The sequence below is a fragment of the Gracilinanus agilis genome, chromosome 3 (assembly GCF_016433145.1).
Source record: "Gracilinanus agilis isolate LMUSP501 chromosome 3, AgileGrace, whole genome shotgun sequence".
NCBI classification, from domain to species: domain Eukaryota; kingdom Metazoa; phylum Chordata; class Mammalia; order Didelphimorphia; family Didelphidae; genus Gracilinanus; species Gracilinanus agilis.
This window is the reverse complement of record NC_058132.1, coordinates 297,105,176-297,124,732: the sequence shown is the minus strand read 5'-3', so window position 1 is coordinate 297,124,732 and position 19,557 is coordinate 297,105,176. Positions and strand designations below refer to the sequence as shown.

General features: G+C 43.0%; 2 protein-coding genes across 2 annotated transcripts in view; both read right to left on the bottom strand.

The window, feature by feature from the left end:
* Window positions 1-2,717, bottom strand: part of LCT (lactase) — a 46,383-nt gene extending 43,666 nt beyond the window's left edge. The window contains exon 1 of the mRNA XM_044669129.1: window positions 2,060-2,717. Within this exon, the coding sequence (XP_044525064.1) occupies window positions 2,060-2,717 (658 nt within the window). The remainder of the gene's footprint in view (window positions 1-2,059) is intronic.
* A 6,213-nt stretch (window positions 2,718-8,930) lies between these two features.
* Window positions 8,931-19,557, bottom strand: part of MCM6 (minichromosome maintenance complex component 6) — a 35,764-nt gene continuing 25,137 nt past the window's right edge. The window contains exons 13-17 of the mRNA XM_044666612.1: window positions 18,729-18,890; window positions 17,468-17,603; window positions 16,762-16,917; window positions 13,715-13,854; window positions 8,931-9,338 (exon numbers count right to left, since the gene is read on the bottom strand). Of these exons, the coding sequence (XP_044522547.1) occupies window positions 9,222-9,338; window positions 13,715-13,854; window positions 16,762-16,917; window positions 17,468-17,603; window positions 18,729-18,890 (711 nt within the window). The 3' untranslated portion in view covers window positions 8,931-9,221. The remainder of the gene's footprint in view (window positions 9,339-13,714; window positions 13,855-16,761; window positions 16,918-17,467; window positions 17,604-18,728; window positions 18,891-19,557) is intronic.

The window sequence follows — 19,557 nt, the reverse complement described above, 5'->3', positions numbered from 1 at the left end:
GAGGAAAGATAGGAAGCCTCTTCTAGAATTCTAATCCTTATTTTACAGATGAGAAAAATAACGCACAGGAAAATTATTGACGCAAGAAGGTCAGGACAGAACTGAAAATTCTAGAATTTTGCTCCTAGTTTGGCTCATTATTCTAGAGGCTATTCTCTATGACTTTGTGCACTCATTGCACGTTTTCTTCTAAATTGATTAGAAACAGCTAGGTGGTGAAATGGATGGAGTGCCAAAGTCAGGAAGATGTGAATTCAAATCTTGCCTCAGACACTTACTAGCTGTGTAACTTAGGACAAGTCACTTAACCTCTATCTGCCTCAATTTCTTCAACTGTAAAATGTGGATAACAGCAACATCTACCTCCTTGGGTTTTTATAAGGCTCAAATGAGATAATATTTATAAAGCACTTAGCACAGTGCTTGGCACATACTATATGCTTAATAAATGTATGTTCCCCTGGAGGAATTCCATGTGAACTAGAACTAGAATTAGACCTCCAGGAATTGATGCAGAGTGAAAGGAGCAGAGCCAGAAGCACATTATACACAGAGACTGATACACTGTGGTAAAATTGAATGTAATGGACTTCTGTACTAGCAGCAATGCGAGAATCCAGAGCAAGGCTGAGGGACTTATGAGAAAGAAAACTAGCCACATTCAGAGGAAGAACTGTGGAAGGAGAAACACAGAAGAAAAACAATTGCTTGAACACATGGGTTGTTGGGGATATTATTGAGGATGTAGACACTAAACGATAACTCTAGTCCAACTATCAATAATATGGAATTAGGTCTTGATCAATGACACATGTAAAACTCAGTGGAATTGTGCATTGGCTAAGGGGGGGGTAGAGGGGGTTAGGGGGAAAGGGAAAGAACATGAAATATGTAACTATGGGAAAATATTCAAAATAAAAACTAAAAAATTTTAAATAAAAAAAAAGTATGTTCCCTCCCCTGATAAAAATATTATAGCTGGAAGATCATAGGATCTAGATTTAGAGCTAGAAGAAACTTTAGAGGTTCTCTAGTTCAAATCCCTCATTTACACATAAGGAAACAAAGGCCCAGAGAAATGACTTGACCAAGACCACCTAGGTAAATGGCAAAAGTGAGATTTTAACTCAGGTCCTCTGATTCCAAATTCAGGGCTCTTTTCCTCTGTACCACACTGACTCTAAAACAACTCAAACAAACTATAAGAAATATTTTTCAAATCTATTCATGATTTAAGAAATTTAAACTTTTTTTATTTTTGCATTATGACCTCCGACATTTCTAATCCTGCACATTTCATTTCTGCATACATATATGTACCACATATGGTTGTTTTCAGTACGCATGTAATCATTAATCAATATGCATATAATTATAAGATTCAGAAATGTAAAGGAGCCTTCAAGATCATTTAACAGCCAATCTCTCTCATTTTAAAATTGAGAAAACCAAGGAACAGAAAGGCTATGACTTGCCTCAGGTTCTCACTTCAGTCATTTCAGTCTTTGTGACCCCATTTGGGGTTTTCTTAGCAAAAATACTGGATTGGTTTGCCATTTCCTTTAGCAGCTCATTTTATAGATGAGGAAACTGAGGCAAACAGGGTGGAGTAACTTGCCCAGGATCACCCAACTAATACATGTTTGGGCCTTCTTGACTCTAGGCCTGGCACTCTATCCATGGTGCCACCTGCTTGTCCTAAGGTCCTACAAAGAGTTAAAATGACAAGATACCAGATTTGAACCCAGGCTAGTCCTCTGATTCTAGCATCCATCTGCTACCTCTTATTAGTCCTTCCTTTGCATTTCCTCAGGTCTTTCTCCATTTCTCTCTATTCTTATTTGTTCTTTTTATGAAATCTTATTCCATGATTGCACCACAATTTATTCCCTGGCCCTTCAATCTCACCCATTTTACAGAAGAAGGTGAGATCTAAAAAAGAAATGATTTGCCTATGGTTGCACAAAGTCACCCGAATGGGTTTAGCGCATCCATGCCCGATCAGCTTTCTCTCTACCTTGGCACTGAAGCCCAAGAGCCCGATCTCATCATCACTCACCTGGAGAAGCGAACTTTTCATGATAGACATCATAGGCTTTTCTGTGGGCATCGACAATGGCCCGAAGATGAGAAGACTTCGATTCCTGGTGGGGAAGGTCCTCCATCACCGCTCCCAAGTCACTGAAAGTGAGCCAGATGTCCACCAGGTCCCCAAAGGAGTGGAACGCAAATAGAGCATAGTCCGCAAAGAGGCTAGCAAAAAGGTCACTTCTCCAGGCCCCCGATGGGGAGGCCAGTGCCTGTCTGGGAAAGGTTTTATGGTGCAGGATCACCAGTGCCTGAAGCTGAGCAGCCTTGAGCGCCTGAAGAAGTCTTCTGTAGCACTGAACTGTGCTCTTGGCTGGCTCCTTGGAGTTTCCTGTGGGGAGGAGTTTTACCCAAGGAAGAAAGACCTTATAGTGGGTCACCCCACTAGCATGAAGCCTGGCAAAGTATCTGGACAAGGTGCCAATCGATGGCTGGCTGCAGATGTCAGCATCAAGGCTAGATGTTATGAGGTTAGACTCCTGCTCACTTAATGAATGATTCGAATCCTGAACCAAGTCATCGGGAAGAGGGCCAGCAACTATGATGAAATTGCGAGCAGATGCCCCATCTAGCCCCCAGCAGGGAACACTGGAAAGAAGAACAAACACTATATGCCAAGCCAGTTCCATTGCTAATGACAATTTCTAGAGATGCAAGGATCTTTGGTACTTATACATGAAATCTGGTGTTGTAAAATACTAAGTGATTGTAAAATGCAATGATTAACACAGATTATCTGTAAAAATAAACTCTGTACCCAGCACAAGGAAGAGGAACATACTGTGGTCTGTGGTGGCAGCTAGGCTGCTAGCTCAGTGGATAGGGCACTAGACGAAGAGTTAGGAAGCCCCAAGTTTGAATCCAACTTTTGACACTTACTAGCTGTATTACCCTGGGCAAGTCACTCAATCTCTGTTTGCCTTAACTCACTGGAGAAGGAAATTTGGCAAAACCATTCCAATATCTCTGTTAAGAAAACCTCATGGATAATATTGGGGATGTAGACACTAAATGCTAACTCTAGTCCAACTATCAATAATATGGAATTAGGTCTTGATCAATAATACATGTAAAACCCAGTGGAATCGTGCATTGGCTAAGGAGGGTTAGGGGGGGTTTGGGAGAGAGGGAAAGAACATGAAATATATAACTATGGGAAAATATCCAAAGTTAAAATTAAAAAAAAAAAAAAGAAATAGAATAGGCCTGGAAATGAATGAAGGTGACGTAGAATATGGGAAGCTTAGAAAAGATCATTATTGTTGTTAAGAGTTACAAAAACTAGGATGGTATATAGGTTTAAAGGGGATTTCACAGTACATTTAAAAATTATTATTTCCACAACTTAGGATTCCCTGTATCTAACATTGTATATGTACATATACATGTATATATAGGATGTAACTCTTGTAAGTATGTAAATGTATTTAAAACATGTAACCAATTTTTAGGTCTGCTTGAGTGCAAAAATAAAAATCAGTTAGCTGGTGAAAAAAAAAGAAAAGAAAACCCAGGATTAGGAAGAGTAGGATATGAGTGAATGACCGAACAACAATTAGTCTATGGACTATGGAGGGTGCAATTCAAGAATGAACCCTCAAATCTGAAAGTTTTAGAAAGTCATTTATTGGGTTATTAGGTTGTTCAGATAACTTATTATTGGGCTGAGGAGAGCAAGCCAGAGAGAAAGCATGGCTCTTTCTCGTCCAGTCTCTGGAAGATTTACATTATATAGGATTTAGATAAAGTTTGCCTGGATAGGAACTGAAAACTAGGAATCTAGAGAGGGATCAGCTTCATTTGGAGGAAGCCAAAACACAAGTGTGGGGGAGCCAAAACAAGACCTGGGTGAATGGTGGATCCAGGACCTGAGGGAACTAAAAAATTTATTCTCTGGCATTCCTGGAGCATAACTGAGGTTAGGGTGACATTCTGGGTTCAAACACTCTTTTTTTTTTTTTTTTTTTAATTTTTAAACCCTTAACTTCTGTGTATTGACTTATAGGTGGAAGATTGGTAAGGGTAGGCAATGGGGGTCAAGTGACTTGCCCAGGGTCACACAACTGGGAAGTGTCTGAGGCCGGATTTGAACCTAGGACCTCCTGTCTCTAGGCCTGGCTCTCAATCCACTGAGCTACCCAGCTGCCCCCTAAACACTCTTTTTTGTTTGTTGGTTCTCTAGTTTGTGAAATTTATTCAAATTGACATTTCTCAATTAAAGTAATTATCTTCCCCTAAGGGTTCTAGACTCAATGAAAAAGAAAATTAAATCACAAAGTCAAAAGCAAATAATTTTAAGAGGTAACTCATCTAACTCATTCATGTCATTTCTGAGGCTCTTCTCTAGAACTTTTCTTAAAAATTTTTCTAAGTTCAAACACTCTAGTCACTGCAAGTTCAGTTTAGACAGCCCAATAATAAGTTATCTGAACCACCTAATAAAGCATTTTCCACGAGGATGTCCAGCCCTTCAGCTTTTGTAGCTATCTTCTCTCTGGCTTCGGTATTGCCCATGATGTTCATTCTGTCTTCAGTTAGCTGTTTCGCTATCTGCCAGACTTGTACTCGAGGAGGAGGAGGATGTAAGAGGATGCATGGGAGGTGGGAGAGGGTATAAACTGGGAGATCGATGAGGAGGTGACTGCAATAGACTGGGAAAAATTGAATGAAGGTCTAAACCAAGATGGTGAATAAAATAATGAAGAATGGATGAGATAATTTGAAGCAAGATGATGAGCTCCAATTGGACATGTTGAGTTGGAAACGCTTCTCCAAGGAGAGATGTCTGACAGGCATTTGTTCCTGTGGGAATTAAAGGACAAAGAAGGGAAAGTAGGGAAGAGAAGGAGCATTTATATAGCACCTACAATGAGCTGGGCATCGTTAAGTATTTTTTTTTTAACCAATATTTCATTTTTGAGGAGACAGAGGAGGGCTGGATACATCGATTTGGATGTCATCTGCAGACAGAAAGTGGACTCTATAGCAATGGACTCCCGAGGAAGGGTGTATAGAGGGAAGAAAGCCCGGGGAGAGGTCTGCTGCTAGGGTGTGGGGCAGGAACGCTAATCACAGCGTGGTCAGTCCACGAGGAGAGCCACAAGGGAGCAGTTCCAAAAGGAAGGAGTCTGGGATGGGGAGGTAGTTAACAACATCAAAAGCTGCAGAGAGGTCAAGAAGGCTAAAGACTGAGAAGAGACTGTCCTCGATAGCCATTAGGAGATAAGCCGTCTCCTTGGAGAATGCAGTTTTAGCTGAGTGTGAGTCAGAAGAGACATGATCTCGAGGATATGAGAAATGAGGGGAAGGTGAAACAAACTTTTTTTTTTTTCCTGAGAATTTGATTGTGAAAAGGAGAGATATAGAACCACCTCCAGGGTGAGTCAGTGTGAGGGTTTTTTTTTTTGTTTGTTTGTTTGTTTTAAGGAGACCTGAGCATATCACAAGCAACAGGGAAGGAGAGAATAGATTGAGAGACCTGACGTGAGAGGGACTCAGTCACCTTGATGCCTCTCTGACAGCTCTTATCAGACCTTTGCAATAGCCCTTTTTTTGCTAAAGGAAAACTACTGGGTCCTTCTCGTGGTCAGCAGGACCAACAAACAAGTTCTCTTGTTTCATCTTAAAGAGTACTGCAGGTAATTGTACAAAAGTTTAAATTCTGCCTTCTCCAGGAAGACTTCTTTGACTACTCCAGCCCACATTGAACTTTTCCCTTTGAAAAGGTGAGCTCCTTGAGAAAAGGGGCCATGTCTTACTTTCTTCTAATCTCCAGACTTTAGCCCAGAGCCTGGCACAGAGTATGCGTTTATCAAATGCTTGGTGCTTTTTTTTTTTTTAAACCCTTCCCTTTTGAATTGATACTAAGGATTGGGTGCAAGGCAGAGGAGCAATAAGGGATTAGGCAATTGCGTTTACGTGCCTTAACCAGGGTCACACACTTAAGAAGTGTCTGAGGTCACATTTGAACCCAGGTTCTTCTTGGTTCCAGGCCAGTGCTCTATCCATTGTGCTACTACCTAGCTGCCCCCAAACGTTTAATTGATTGACCTTTTGACAACTCTATATTGCCTTCTACCAGTGGTCTTCCATATTCATAGACTCTCTACCTAAATTATTAAATTATTTCAGTGGAGAGTCTTTGCCGTTTTCCAGCGTCTCATACGATGCTTTTTACATCACAGGTACTCAGAAAATGCTAGACATAGCTTATCAACTAAAAAAGAAGTTGAGATCCACGCCTTACTTTTCTAAGCAGCAATTGAGTTGCTTCAGAAGAATGGCAGACAGTTGTAGGGAGAAATAATTTAGAACTGAATGACACACCAGTTTCCCCTTTGGCTTACTACTTCTGTAGTTTTTCACTCATGAGGAAGAGGAACAATACTAAGAAAGGGCTGGTTCTTGTTCACTTGTCAGAGTAAAGCCCAGACTACTCCATAAGATGTTTCAATCTGGTTCTGACTTCCAAGAAGTCTTTCCCAATCCCCCTTAGGGCAAGTATCGTCTCTGGTGATTATCTCCAATTTATCCTGTCTATAATTTGTTCTTACGTTGTCTCTCTCATTAGATCATGAGCCCTTTACAGTCAGGACCTATTTTTGCCTTTCTTTGGATCTTTAGAACTAAGCACAGTGCTCAGGCACAAAGTAAATGCTTCATAAATATGCTTATAGAATTGATTTGATAACTAGTCAGAGGAAGCAAGGAGGCAGAGCTGGACCTGGAGTATCAACTCTCCATAAATGTAGTTTCTTTCTACCCTCCAGTAAATGTCTTGTGTAAATTATCTCCATATACTCGAGTTGTCCTATTGTATGGGGGATAAAGTATGGAAGACGACTCTATTTACCTGGGGACCCAGGACGATTTGGAGAAATTGTCCTTAAAATCTAAATCGTTCGGCTGGCATGGGACCCGGCCCTGGGTCCCCCCAGCCAGCAGCTCATTCTATACCAGCTCTCGTGGTCTCTAGGATAATCAAATGGACTTATTTCTCAGCAAAAAAGCTTATCTAAGCTCACACTCCCATTTCTGGTCCCTGACTCTTATCTGTTAGCACGAGGCCGAGTCATTCTGGACCGTTTATTGTTATCATTCAACCTCGATGAGGCAAATGTTGGTGGGTGCTGATTCTAAGCCTGGGAACCCGATTGCTTCATGTTTGTTTATTAGCTAAAAAATGTGTTATTGCACCCAGAAAGAATGTGCCAAAGAGTCTCTTTCTCCTTGCACCTGGGAATCCACCACCACCATCACCACTTCCTGGGAAGCCTAAGCCCCTTCTACCATGTTCCTTTGCTAGAAAATGATTTAATCTGTTCTTTGCTGCTGAGCTGAGCTCCCTGGCAGCGGGCTAATTTATTCCACACGTGCATGTATGTCTTGATTTTAAAGACATCCTATTTCTCACTTCCCTTCCTATTCTGGAAAAGTGGAGCAAGAGGTCCTAGGGGGTCTATGCTTGTCCCGGGGCCCAGGGGATTGCTCCCCTTTGAGGGAAAGAGCCCCAAGTTCCTTAACGTTCAGTTTACCGTCCCTCGCCCTCACCCACCCACAGCGTGCCTCACAAACAAGATCCAGGTGAATCCGCTGCCCTCGCTACAGCCAGCTGCTCACCTGACGGATGGGAGATAAAAGTGATTAACAAAACTTTTAATAAGTTGGTGTCCTCTTCAGTCAGCGGAGGTGGATCGGGTGCCCACATTCTTAATATTATAATCTTTCTAGGAGACTCGGTGGCCCATGGACCGTCTCCTTCACAGACATGCTTATAGTCTGGCGGGGAAGTCTTCTGCCTCTTTAGAAATCTGTGCCAATCCTGGGGCACTCTGTGGCTTAGAGAAGCGTGGCATTCCTCGGTTCTTAAAAAGCAATAGCTGAAGCCTAATCAGGAAGAACAATCATCCTCAAGCTTAGGGGTTCACTAAGATGAACCAATGGGGCAGCTGGGTAGCTCAGTGGATTGAGAGCCAGACCTAGAAACAGGAGGTCCTAGGTTCAAATCTAGCTTCAGACATTTCCCATCTGTGTGACCCTGGGCAAGTCACTTGACCCCCATTGCCCACCCTTACCTCTCTTCTGCCTTGGAGCCAATACACAGAAGTTAAGGGTTTTTTAAAAAAAAACATGAACCAAATTCTCTGATACTAAGGGGCTTAATTTAATAAGCTGTAGAAAGGAAAGAATTCTTGAGCTAGAAGTAATCTTGAAAGGCAATAGGGTTCATTCTCCTGTTTTCAAACAAGGACAAATAAAGCAAGAGTTAACTTCCACTTCTTCCTGCTGAGTGTCTCCAGATCAAATAAGAATGCATTGATAACTCCTCCAGCACCATTGAGGGTTTGAAGAGTTCATCAAATGGGTACTCCCTTTAGTGATAAAGGTCTGAATGAACGAATGAAAAGCATTTTATAGAATAGTTAATAATATATGTAATAATAAAATAATAATACTTAATAGTGCATTTTATGTGTAAAACACCAGGCGAAGGACTGCTTCCATCAAACTTTAGTAGAGTTTAAAGAGTTGCTATGGCAAAAATAAACCCAAAAAGGAAAAAAAATTTGTGGCCAACTCTAGTGATGTTTTTTTTAACCTAAGGGGTCCTCCAGTAGCACCTGGGTCTGCAACTGGGTTGTTCCTTGAAGCTCTTCCAGCAGACTCGAGGCTCCATAAAGTTTCCTAAAACTCGGGGTCCCTTCCGTAGCATGATGAAGCACTGCTGACCAGGCCCGAGGCCACTCGCCCTCCCGTCATTTCTTCCACCTCTAGCACAGAGAGAGAAATGGCTGACAATCACTCCCATTATCAGAAGTGGGAGGGAATAAACCGTAGAAGAGTTTTAGGACAGATTATTTTATTTTTTCATTGAAAACAACGAGCAGTGTGAACAAAAGCAAGTGTAGTTTCCAAGTTCCTCCCGTGGTTACAGAAGTCCCGGGCTGGGCCGGACCGGAGCTCGAGTCAGTGTAAGAGCACTCTAGGAATGTGAGACAGAAGCACAGCGACAGAGATTTCTTTTCTTGCCTTTATAACGCCTCTCCTTCCCGTTGTGTTTGTGAATTTGGCCTCATTCAGGCCTTATTGTCAATGTACACTTTCCAACATTAAGCAGTCACTTAGGATCCTCTTTAATCTTCAAGCAAATAGTTGGGGTTAACGACCAGGTAGGGGTCTGCCTCAAAACTCTCGCTCCCTTCCGAAGAACCCCTCAATCCGGCCTGCGTGAGTTCAATGAGAACGTGATCCTGAAAAACACCGAAACAAGGTGTCAGAGTGTGCACGTGTTGTGCAAGACCCCGCGAGCCTCCGGGGAGCCCTATCAGCACCTCACGCCTGCAGCCTTATCAGTGGGTGCCTTCTTTCCCTATTCACCTCAAAAAAAAAAAAATCAATGTGGTTCAAGGACACCAACTCTTGCTCAATCCCTTTTCAAAAAGCCATTTACCCTTTTGTGGAAGAAAATGCCTCACAGGCAACGTCCCGGGTAGGAGCCACCCAGATTTCATTCCAGGACAGCCTCTTGTAGCCTTCGGCACCAGGCACGGCCTCTCCGGCTGCACTTGGATCCCCACAAAGGCTTTTTTTTAAAACTTGAAACCTTTCACAGTGGTCCTTGTCCTTACATCGGTTACCTCCTCTGTCTCACTGAGCCCTCTAAGAAGAAAAAGTCAAGCAAAAATATCCAAGGCAAGGACTACCTGACAATCTACACTAGTGGCACCTCGGTGGCGAGTGAATAGAGAACTGGGCCTGGAGTCAGCAAAATCTTCTGAGGTTAAGTCCAGCCTCAGACACTTCCTAGCTGTGTGACCCTGGACAAGTCACTCAACCTGTTTGCCTCAGTTTCTACATCTAGAAAAGAGATAATAATAGCACCCACCTCCTAGCATTGTTAAACAGATCAAAGGAATAATTGTAAAATGCTTAGCACAAGGCTAACACCCACTAAGTGCTCAAACTCTCCCCTCTTCCTAATTTCCCTAATTACAACTCATCTTCCATCTTGGAATTAATACTGTATGTGGGTTCCAAGGCAGAAGAGTGGTAAGGGTTAGGCAACGTGGGTTAAGTGACTTGCCCAGGGTCACACAGCTAGGAAGTGTCTGAAGCCACAACTACACCCAGGACCTCCAGGCCTGGCTCTCCATCCATTGAGCCACCTTGTTGCCCCTGTTCCCTATTACTGTCAAAGACACCACGATCCTCCTGGGCACCCAGTGATCTCGATGCCTAGGTCTCCTTGCTTCCACACGCTCACTCTCTCACATGTGATCTTCTCTCCTCTTATTACACCTAGGGGCCAAAGCCCCTTCTTCACTCTGCCGCAGGCCTCATCACCTCACACTCAGCCCCCAATCCATCCCTTCTCCACCGACAGATCTCCCCAGAGCACAGAGCTCCTTCCCCTAATTCTCTCCATTGCTGTGGCTCCCTACTGCCTCGAGAACCAAATACAAAAGGCCTTGGCAGCTCGGCCTCCCCACCTCTCCAGTCTTCCTACCCCTCACCCTCTCCCTGAACTCTGACACCGCTCACAGCACTCTCCCACCCCTGGGACGCCACCCCTGCTCACTGTCCCAGCTTTATTCAAGCCCCGCTTGCTTTCTCAGTCCTCCCTCTAAGATGACTCTCAACGTCTCCTGTGGGGAACCAGGAACCAGGCCATTCGTACACAGCAGTTTGCTCCTGGCAGGACTTGAGTAAATCCCGGCCGACTAGACTCCTAAAGGACGAGGCCAGGCTGCATCCCAGGGACAAGCGTAATAAATTAAGGAGCAGCCCTGCAGAGTGCTCGGCTACAAACACCCCCAGTCACAGGGGCATAACTGAAACACGAGATTCATTCCAAGGCCGCACCATCCTAATTTTTAGATTTCACAAAATGACACGTTCTCCTGACATTCAAAATGCTATCTGATTCATTTTGATATTACTCTTAATGACTTTTTAATAAGGGAGAAGATTTATTCAAAATTCCAGGTGCTGCCTAAGTGACTCAAGAAATTCTTCCACATCACACATTTCTAATCTAGTTTTTAGTATCATTTTTATCCTATTTCACTTGGAATCATTTTCATCCCGTGCTAATAAAAAAAAAAAAGGTAAAAACATGCCATCTGGACAATTTAATGGCAAATGGCTTCATGCCCATATTTTCTTTGGATAGCTGGGCCTGGAGCTCACTTTTCAAAATCAGTTTAAAATTTCTACTAGCAAGAAGGATTTCTTAGCCAAGATGGATATTAGGAAACATTATAATAGCTTCCAGAGAATAAAAAAATCCCACAAATCAACATTAAAATCACCAAGGGATTAAAATTGCTGGGAAGCCTAGGGGCCAAAAATCTATCCAACTATTCTTTGTTATATTAGTTATTTAATAAGATCAGGCCCATAAACCACGAGCACTCTGCTCTCCCATGGCCAGTTAACACATCTGCTTGTAAAACAAAGTATTATTATAGCTAAAGTTTACAACAGCAAATTAAGGTTTGCAAAGTGCTTTATATGTGTATTATCTCATTTGATTATCATAACAACTCTGGGAGGCAGGTGCAATTTTTGTACTGAGGAAGAAAGAAGCTGACTAACTTGAGGACCCCCCTATCCCCCTTGGGGTCATTGAATGGCTGAGTCAGGATTGGAACTTAGATCTTCCCAACTTGGTCTAACCTTTTGTGCCACTTAGCTGCCCCTGGCCGTGCCTAATGAGCCAAGAGACGGCACCCACAAATGTTATGAAGAAGCGAGGCAATCTTGGTTAAATGGGGAATAAAGGTGATACAGGTGAAGGGATGAATGAGGTGGTATACAGGAAGGTAAGGGAATGGATGGGAGTATACAGGAGGGCAGCTTAAATAGGCTTATTCACTGAGGCTAGAGACAGAGGGTATTGGGAGGAAATAGACTGGGTTCTTCAGGCAGGGAAAGTATCTCTATGATATAGGAGGAATTGGGCCAGTCAGAGACCATTAGATCTGGCTGGAGGGTTTTTCTCTTGTTAATTTCTAAGGCTCCTCCCTGCCAGTGAAATTGATGTCTGCAGGAAGTCTTGGCTGGGTACTTCCTGCCCAAGATGGATGCCTAGTTTCCCTCAAGAAATAAAGAAAGTAATTTCTTCCCTCTTCAGCCTTTGCCTTAATATTCAATATAATGATTCACCAGAGGCTTTTGTGTAGGTAACAAAAGGGATTTATTGATGGCAGGAGTGAGTTGAGGGAGAGAGGGTTTCAGGGTGTTGTAACTGCTACTAGGGAGAAAGCTGGTGTTGGAGGAAGGGTCATAGAGAAGGGAGTCAGACTGAGAGAGTCTGGCTCTCCCAGTCAGGAAGGATTCGCTGCCCTGAAGTAAAGTATTTATCAGATCCCTAAATAAGGGGGTGGATTGATTTAAGGATGTCCTACTTGACTACAGAAGTTAAACCCACAATGTCCAACCACCAAAACCACCCTTCCTCCCAGGACCCAATGGGGAAATTCAGGGAAACAGGAGGGACACAATGGAGAGATCATTGAGAGGTCCAGAGAAATCAGACGAGGTCCAGAGAAATCAGATGAGGTCCAAATGCCCCAAAAGACAAAAGCACAGGCCAATGCTTAAGCCAAAAGGCCAAAGCCCTTCAGTTGGAGCTTTAGGACTATTTATAACCTCAGGCTCCAACTGCTTTTCTGTGAACATTCTAAACTTCTAACTGCCAGGGCTGTACAGTTGAATTTGCAAAAGTAAAAGGCTTCTGCTAGCAACCCTGCATTACACAAAGGACCAGAGCCCCACAGGCAACAGTGAGGAATGGCTGTCTCCTCCGTTCTCCCTGGGATGTACTGTGTGGGGCCTCCTGTTAGGCCCCAGGTAGGGCATGCCCGAGGTCACCTTCAGCCCTGATACTGCCCCTCCTCAGTGCCCTCTGCCATGGGGCCTGTTAAAGAAGGGAGCTCGGCTCTCAACTTCCCCACCTCCTTCCTCAGGCGTTTTATCTTCTCCCGTAGGAGTGTAAGGTATGAGGGCAGAAACTGCCTTCTCTTTATGCCATTTGTAGCCTTGGTCCTGAGCAAAGTGTCCAGGACACAGCGGGCACAGAAACGCTTACTGATCACTGAGTGTAATCTCATTCTTTACTAGAGAAAAGACAACACATACCCTCCTTTAAGACAGGTTAATACTCTATTATTAGGCAATTCCGATGTTCATTTTGCCGTCCCCTAGATGCGATCCCATCCTCTTTCCTAGTCAGCAGCAATCTAGCAACCCAACAGGTACAAGAAATGAAAACAAATACTACAGTGGCCTGATCTCGACACCAGATCTATCCTTATTACCCGAACATAACTAAAAAGGCTAAACAAACTCCACCAATAAAGCCCAGGAGAGGCCTAACCAAAGAGTCTAGAGTATTAGTCACCCTCCATGGACTTAATCCTTGAGCAAACTTGTATTCCTTCCATCTGAGGAAATAAAGGTCTTTGCTGAACCATAAAGTTCTCTAAGCCCAAACTTACTCTGGACTCCACTGGAACTTGACATTATGTTGAAACACTCCAATGTTAAAATACAAAATGCATCAACAAAAATAAGCAAAACCCGTCCCCTATGAAGATCTAGGCACATGAAATTCTTTACATACGTAATGTATGAGCCGATGAATGACTTTCTCTATGATTCTCTTTTTATTTACAAGTTCTTCTTCAGAGTCTATTTCCGATTCTATTTCTTTCAAGTACCAATTAACAAGTTCGGTCTTCTTTAGTGCTGACTCATCCTCTTCTGCAATGAGAAATAAATTTTTTTAAAGGGCAAAATTATTCTTCTACCAAAATGCAGTGCCAATTCCTTGGGTTTATGTACACAAGAAGATACTCTGTGCAGTTTAGATTATTGCCAACCTGTCAGAAGGCACAGCTGCTATAATTAAATTTATGCTGCTCCAGCAGGAGTCTGGAATAACCTGTCATATTACTTGTATTGGAGAACTTACTTTAGGCTAAAAGGAAAAAAATCTAATAAAACACGGATTACATTTAACAAGCCGCTAAAATTATTATATTTTAACATGCACAAGCTTTTGCCAAGTGAGTGGCTCCCCAATTCAGCTAAGGACATGAGCAGGATGCCAAGGGTAAGAGCCACATGCAGAACTGCTTGGAAGAACATGTTTAAAAGAAGAGCCCATTTAAAAAGCTAGACTGGTCCATGGTGACTGAGTACAAATCAACACCAGGGTAAAGAGTTTGGACTCAGGTTACTACTACACACAGGATAAAGCAATTTAAGGAGAGCTCACAGAACTCCATGAAGCTTAAGCCCCAGGCCCCAGGCGATAATACCTAGGTCTCTAAGGGCAATTAAGTAATGTTAAAGAGGATAGATTAGTGAGTCTCAACTCTTGTGATCTCAGAACTGTTTTTCCAAGGCAGAAGAGTAGTAAGCAATGGTGCTGAGGCTTGCCCAGAATCACACAGTCAGGAAGTGCCTAAGGTCAGACAGATCTCAGGACCTCCAGGCTCTAGGTCTGGCTCTCAATCCACTGAGCCACCCAGCTGCCCCCATTACACTTTTAAAAATTATCAAAGACCCCAAAGAGTTTCTCTTTATGTGGGTTATATGTCGATCAATTTATTATATTAGAAATTAAAACTAATACTGAAAATATTGATTCACTAAAAATATTAAGCCCACTTAAAATATGTTAACTCTGAGTGGCTTTGTTTTTGCATATTTTTGCAAATCACTTTAATGTCTAGTTCATAAAAGCCTGGTTTTCATATCAGCTTATTCATTCAATCTTTTGTGACGTTATTTTGAAGCATATGAAGAAAATATGGCCTCACAAAGTATGTAGCTGGAAGAAGGAGGATTTTTAACAGGTAAATAATGTCAATATTATTATTAGAATAGTTTGGATATCATGTCTCAGGAATCCTAAAAGGTCATGGACCACTTTGAAAACCAATTATAGATGGGCCTTTCCTGAAAAACAGATGAGTCTAACCACCAATCTTTGTCCAAACTCTAGAATAAAGTGGACCACAAACTTTAAACTGACTTTTCAGTGAGCTGAGATCACTTGTCTTAAATATGAAGTAGAATATTCTACAATAGGCAGGAACCACCCACTACACGGTTGGAAATTTGATATCTTCCTTGACTAACTGACCTGCCCCCTCACCAGTCTCTTTTTTTAGCATGGAGGTGGAGGAGAAGAAAGACTGTCCAGTGGAATTTATTTGGATAATAAGGTCAGTGTGTCTTTGTGGTTAATCTAATCTTGGCTCTCATTTCCTGTTTTCAAAAACTTTTTCATACCTCAGTTTCCTCACTTGCTAAAGGAGGAGGTGAGCAGCAGAAACTGATCATGCCACACGAATGGAGTCATAAAGCATTTTGCAAATGTTATAAACAAGTTATATTAAGAATCTATGAGCTTCCTCCTTGGGAATTCATTTCCTTCCTAAATGAGAAGAAAGGGATAAGGATGGAATCTGATGCTTGTTCTAATGACAAACTGTTTGTCCTCTTTCTCTCCTTCCCACTCCCAAATGATAAGCAGTTCAGAGTCAAGATCTCTGACCATCCTCTACAACAAAGCAGAAACCATGTGGGCAGGGCATGCTCAGCTGTGATGCATACCAGTAACTAGTCTCAAAGGTCTAAGAACCAATCCTACACCCCTGACTTTTAATAGGCAATTAAAAAGACACCCCCCCCCCCAACTCAGATCTTGTACCCACCACGTCTTCTTTTTGATCTCCTGGGGGAATTCAAGAATAAGAAATCTTGCCCAGAGATAGGTTAGGCTAGAAAGCTCTGGAGTCCTTTCCAAATCAGGGAAACCATTAAAACAGCAAGGTATTGTTATGAATAATATTGATATAGATAGATATATTCAATAATATTAATGGTTTATTGTAATCCATATTGGTAATTAAGAAGGCCATGTGCCTGCTAAGATCCAATTCAAAATGCCCACCATAAAGAGCATCTCAATCAAGTTCTGAGACTTTATACCTTTGTCTACGTAATCACACTTCTTGCCCACCTGGATTACAGAAGAGGAATCATGGGAAATGTAGTTTTCAAGTCCTCTAAACATCCATAGGAAGTTTATATCAGGGACCTCAAAATCAGCTTGAAGGTCCCCAAATTTCCAGTATCACAGTATGCAGGGACTATGACCCAGTACTGAATTCAGTACTTTCTGGTGTCCAGATACCTTAGGATGTTAATGATGAGGAATTCATTCAGTTTCTAGCTCAGAAGGGCCTTGGGATAGTTCACATCTATTTCCTTAATTTCTTGGCCTGGAAAATGTGAATTCTTATATTCTTTCCGGAGCCACTATTAGAAGCAATGATTCCATACAAGAAGGAAACAAATCACCGATTTTCTTTTCAAGCTTCCAAACTCTATTCAAAAGTCTTGTTAAAAATACCAACCCACTAACAATAAAACAAAAGCAAGCTTGGAATTTGACTGTGAAAATGTGAGCCTACTGTCTGGATTGATTATGTTTTCCTGTCCCCACCCAAAAAGTTTCCTGGGCTTTACTCTCACAAATTCATTCTTTAAAAGGACTAAGGTTTTAAGATGACAGATTAAGTAATCAGAAGGAATTTACTTCAACAGGATTTGTGTAAATGCTTGATTGTGTAGCTACTGAACCTAGATTCTTACCTTCTTCCATCTTCCTGAGGTGCAGTACAATGAGATTTGAGATCCGGCAGTATTCAGAGAAGCCGAGCCTCAAGGAAGCTTTGGGAGCTGGGTCCTGGTGTACATCTTCACTGTGGCCATTGATTCCATTGACAGGAACTGAGGCATCAGCAGGATCTAATTTAAAAAGTCAAATCGATTGGCCCTTATTCTTTATGCTTCAGGCCTCCTTTCCATCCCCCAACCCCAGACACTGATTAAAGAGTATCTACATGTTATAATTTAAAGTCTAATAAATATTTTGGTGGCCATCTACATCAACTCAACTTTCAGAATGCATTAGTATGGGGAGAAGATACTCTAAGAAGAACTGAAATGTTAAGTTTCTAAGTACTACCAGGAGTGACCAACAAAAAACTTTAAAAGGACTAAAATTTTTCTGAGTTTCTTATGTTATCAATAGGTAATAGTAATAGCATATATTTCCACGGAAATTAAAGATTTGCAAAGCACTTCCCTAAAGAAAAACAAGCCCGTGAATCAGGTAGAGTGCAAATACCCAGTTTACATAAAAACATCATTTTCACAAGATTCTGGTACATGAGTCCTCCCTCTCTCCAGGTATCTCTACTAAAATGATCTTCTGCCCAACAAGTTTTTCCAGAAAACTTTCAGTAGTCTTTTATGGTTTCCTAATCCAAAAAGGCTCACATGTGCCAAGACTTACCATTGATGCCATCTGGACCCTCTTCTACTTCCATCAGGGGATCTTCCTCTTGCTCCAGATTGATATCTGGTGTTTCTACTCTAATAATAGATTTATTCAATAACCTGAATGCTTCTTTCACATGTTTAGGTTGTACCTGAACAGATGGACAGAATAGTCAATGGTCATTTAAGTAGAGCTGACTTATCATGCAGACTCTACCCAAGCATGATAGATCAACATGCACCAGCACACCATTCACATTTTATAAGGATTAAATGAACACCTCTATTTCCTTCCACCCTAAACATTTAAAAAAACGAAACAAAACCAAAGTCCTATACAAATGCAGACAGCTGACACCAGACTTGGCTCTCTCCCTTCCCAGTGTCCCTGTTCCTGTCAAGGATGCTAAGGGACTCCTTACTGTCTCTCACTGCCCGGCCCTCCGTTCCTATGCAATCTGTTGCTGGGTTCTGCTGGCTTTACTTGTGTAGCATGTGAGAGCCCAGGCCCTGATCACCGCACCCGGGGCCATTACAACAGCCTGCCAGCTGGATTCTCCGTCTCCTGCTCCAGCCCATCCTCTACTCAACAGTCAAAAATATCTTCCTGTAACCCGGGGCTGGCCACATCCCCGCCCTCTCTACCTGCAGGTACAGCGGCTCCCTACCACTTCCAGGACCCAACAGGAAACCTTCCATTTGGCTTCAGAGCCCCCTGGCCTTCCTATAGTCTTCCTGGCCCTCACGCCTCATGCCACCCTCCGTCTACCCTGAGGCCCAGGGACGGGTGCCGACCTTCTCACTGCTCCCCGAATGAGACCCTTTCTTTCCCTGGCTCTCCCCTGACCTCCCTCCTCATCGCTACCTCCAGCCAAAGCCCCACTTTCTACAGGGTCTATCCTGCTCCACCCTCATTTGGCCGCCTTCCCTCCGCTATTTATTTCTAATTCTCTCACACACAGTGCATAGTTGTGATGCGCCGTCTCCCCCATGACACCGAGCAACTCGAGAGCAGGGCTCCCGAACCCCAGCATTCAGCATCACACCAGCTACATCAAAATGCCTCTGGTCTGCCTGGTAGAGGGGCTGGGCTGCTTGAGGCCTCTATGCAGGGATTAGGCCCAAGGCAGTGCTAAAGGCAGGCAGGAAACGGAGGTCACCTCAACATCTCTGCTCCTAGGGTGCTTACCACACAAAGCCCAGGCCGGCTCCCTTTCCCGATACAGCAATCTTGTGCTCCCTCCTCCCACTCCCTGGGCACGCTGGCCCACACAGACCTCATCACAGCAGTGCATGCGGGCCATGGCTTCGGAGAGCCGGATCATGCTCTCCAGCTGTCGGACTGTGATCCTCCAGGAAGACTTGGTGACGCCGGAGCCATCCCTCTGACGGAGACGCTTGTACTGCTCCACGATGAAGTCCTCGGACTCTTTAGAAATCTGTTCCAGGACAGCAAGGAGGTTAGAGAGCACGCTGACCTCTGACCTACGGGGGCGTCTCTGCCATCCTGCCTCCTCAGTCATGCCATAAGGACTTGGAGACGTCACAAGAACGGGGCCAAGAGAGCAAACACTTTAAAGACAACCATCAGCTGTGCCTGAGAAAGCCCAAGACCCCAAAGTGCTCGTATGAAAAGGAAACGTTTCCTCAGGTCTAGCATGCACAGGATGGCTTGCAGGAAGCACCAGCATGGAATGCCTTTAAAAGCTGGATGTCAACGTTCATTAAGCACATTAGGAATTAAAGAATCCTCAAGAAGTAGTTCATTAACTCATGCTGTCTCTGGAAGGATTAAGTGGTCATTACAGATGGAAATGCTAATGACTTAAGAAAACTTTACTTGCTAAATCACACAAATTAAAAAAAGGATGGAAGGTTAAAGGGCAGCTGGGTAGCTCAGTGGATTGAGAGCCTGGCCTAGAGATGGGAGGTCCTGGGTTCAAATATGACCTCAGACATTTCCTAGCTGTGTGACCCTGGGCAAGTCACTTAACCCCATTGCCTACCCTTACCATTCTTCTGGGAGGTAAAGGTTTAAAAAAAAATCTTTTTTTTAAAATGTATCTCGATTTTTCAGTTCAAATACAGTGGAGTATGTGCCAAGGT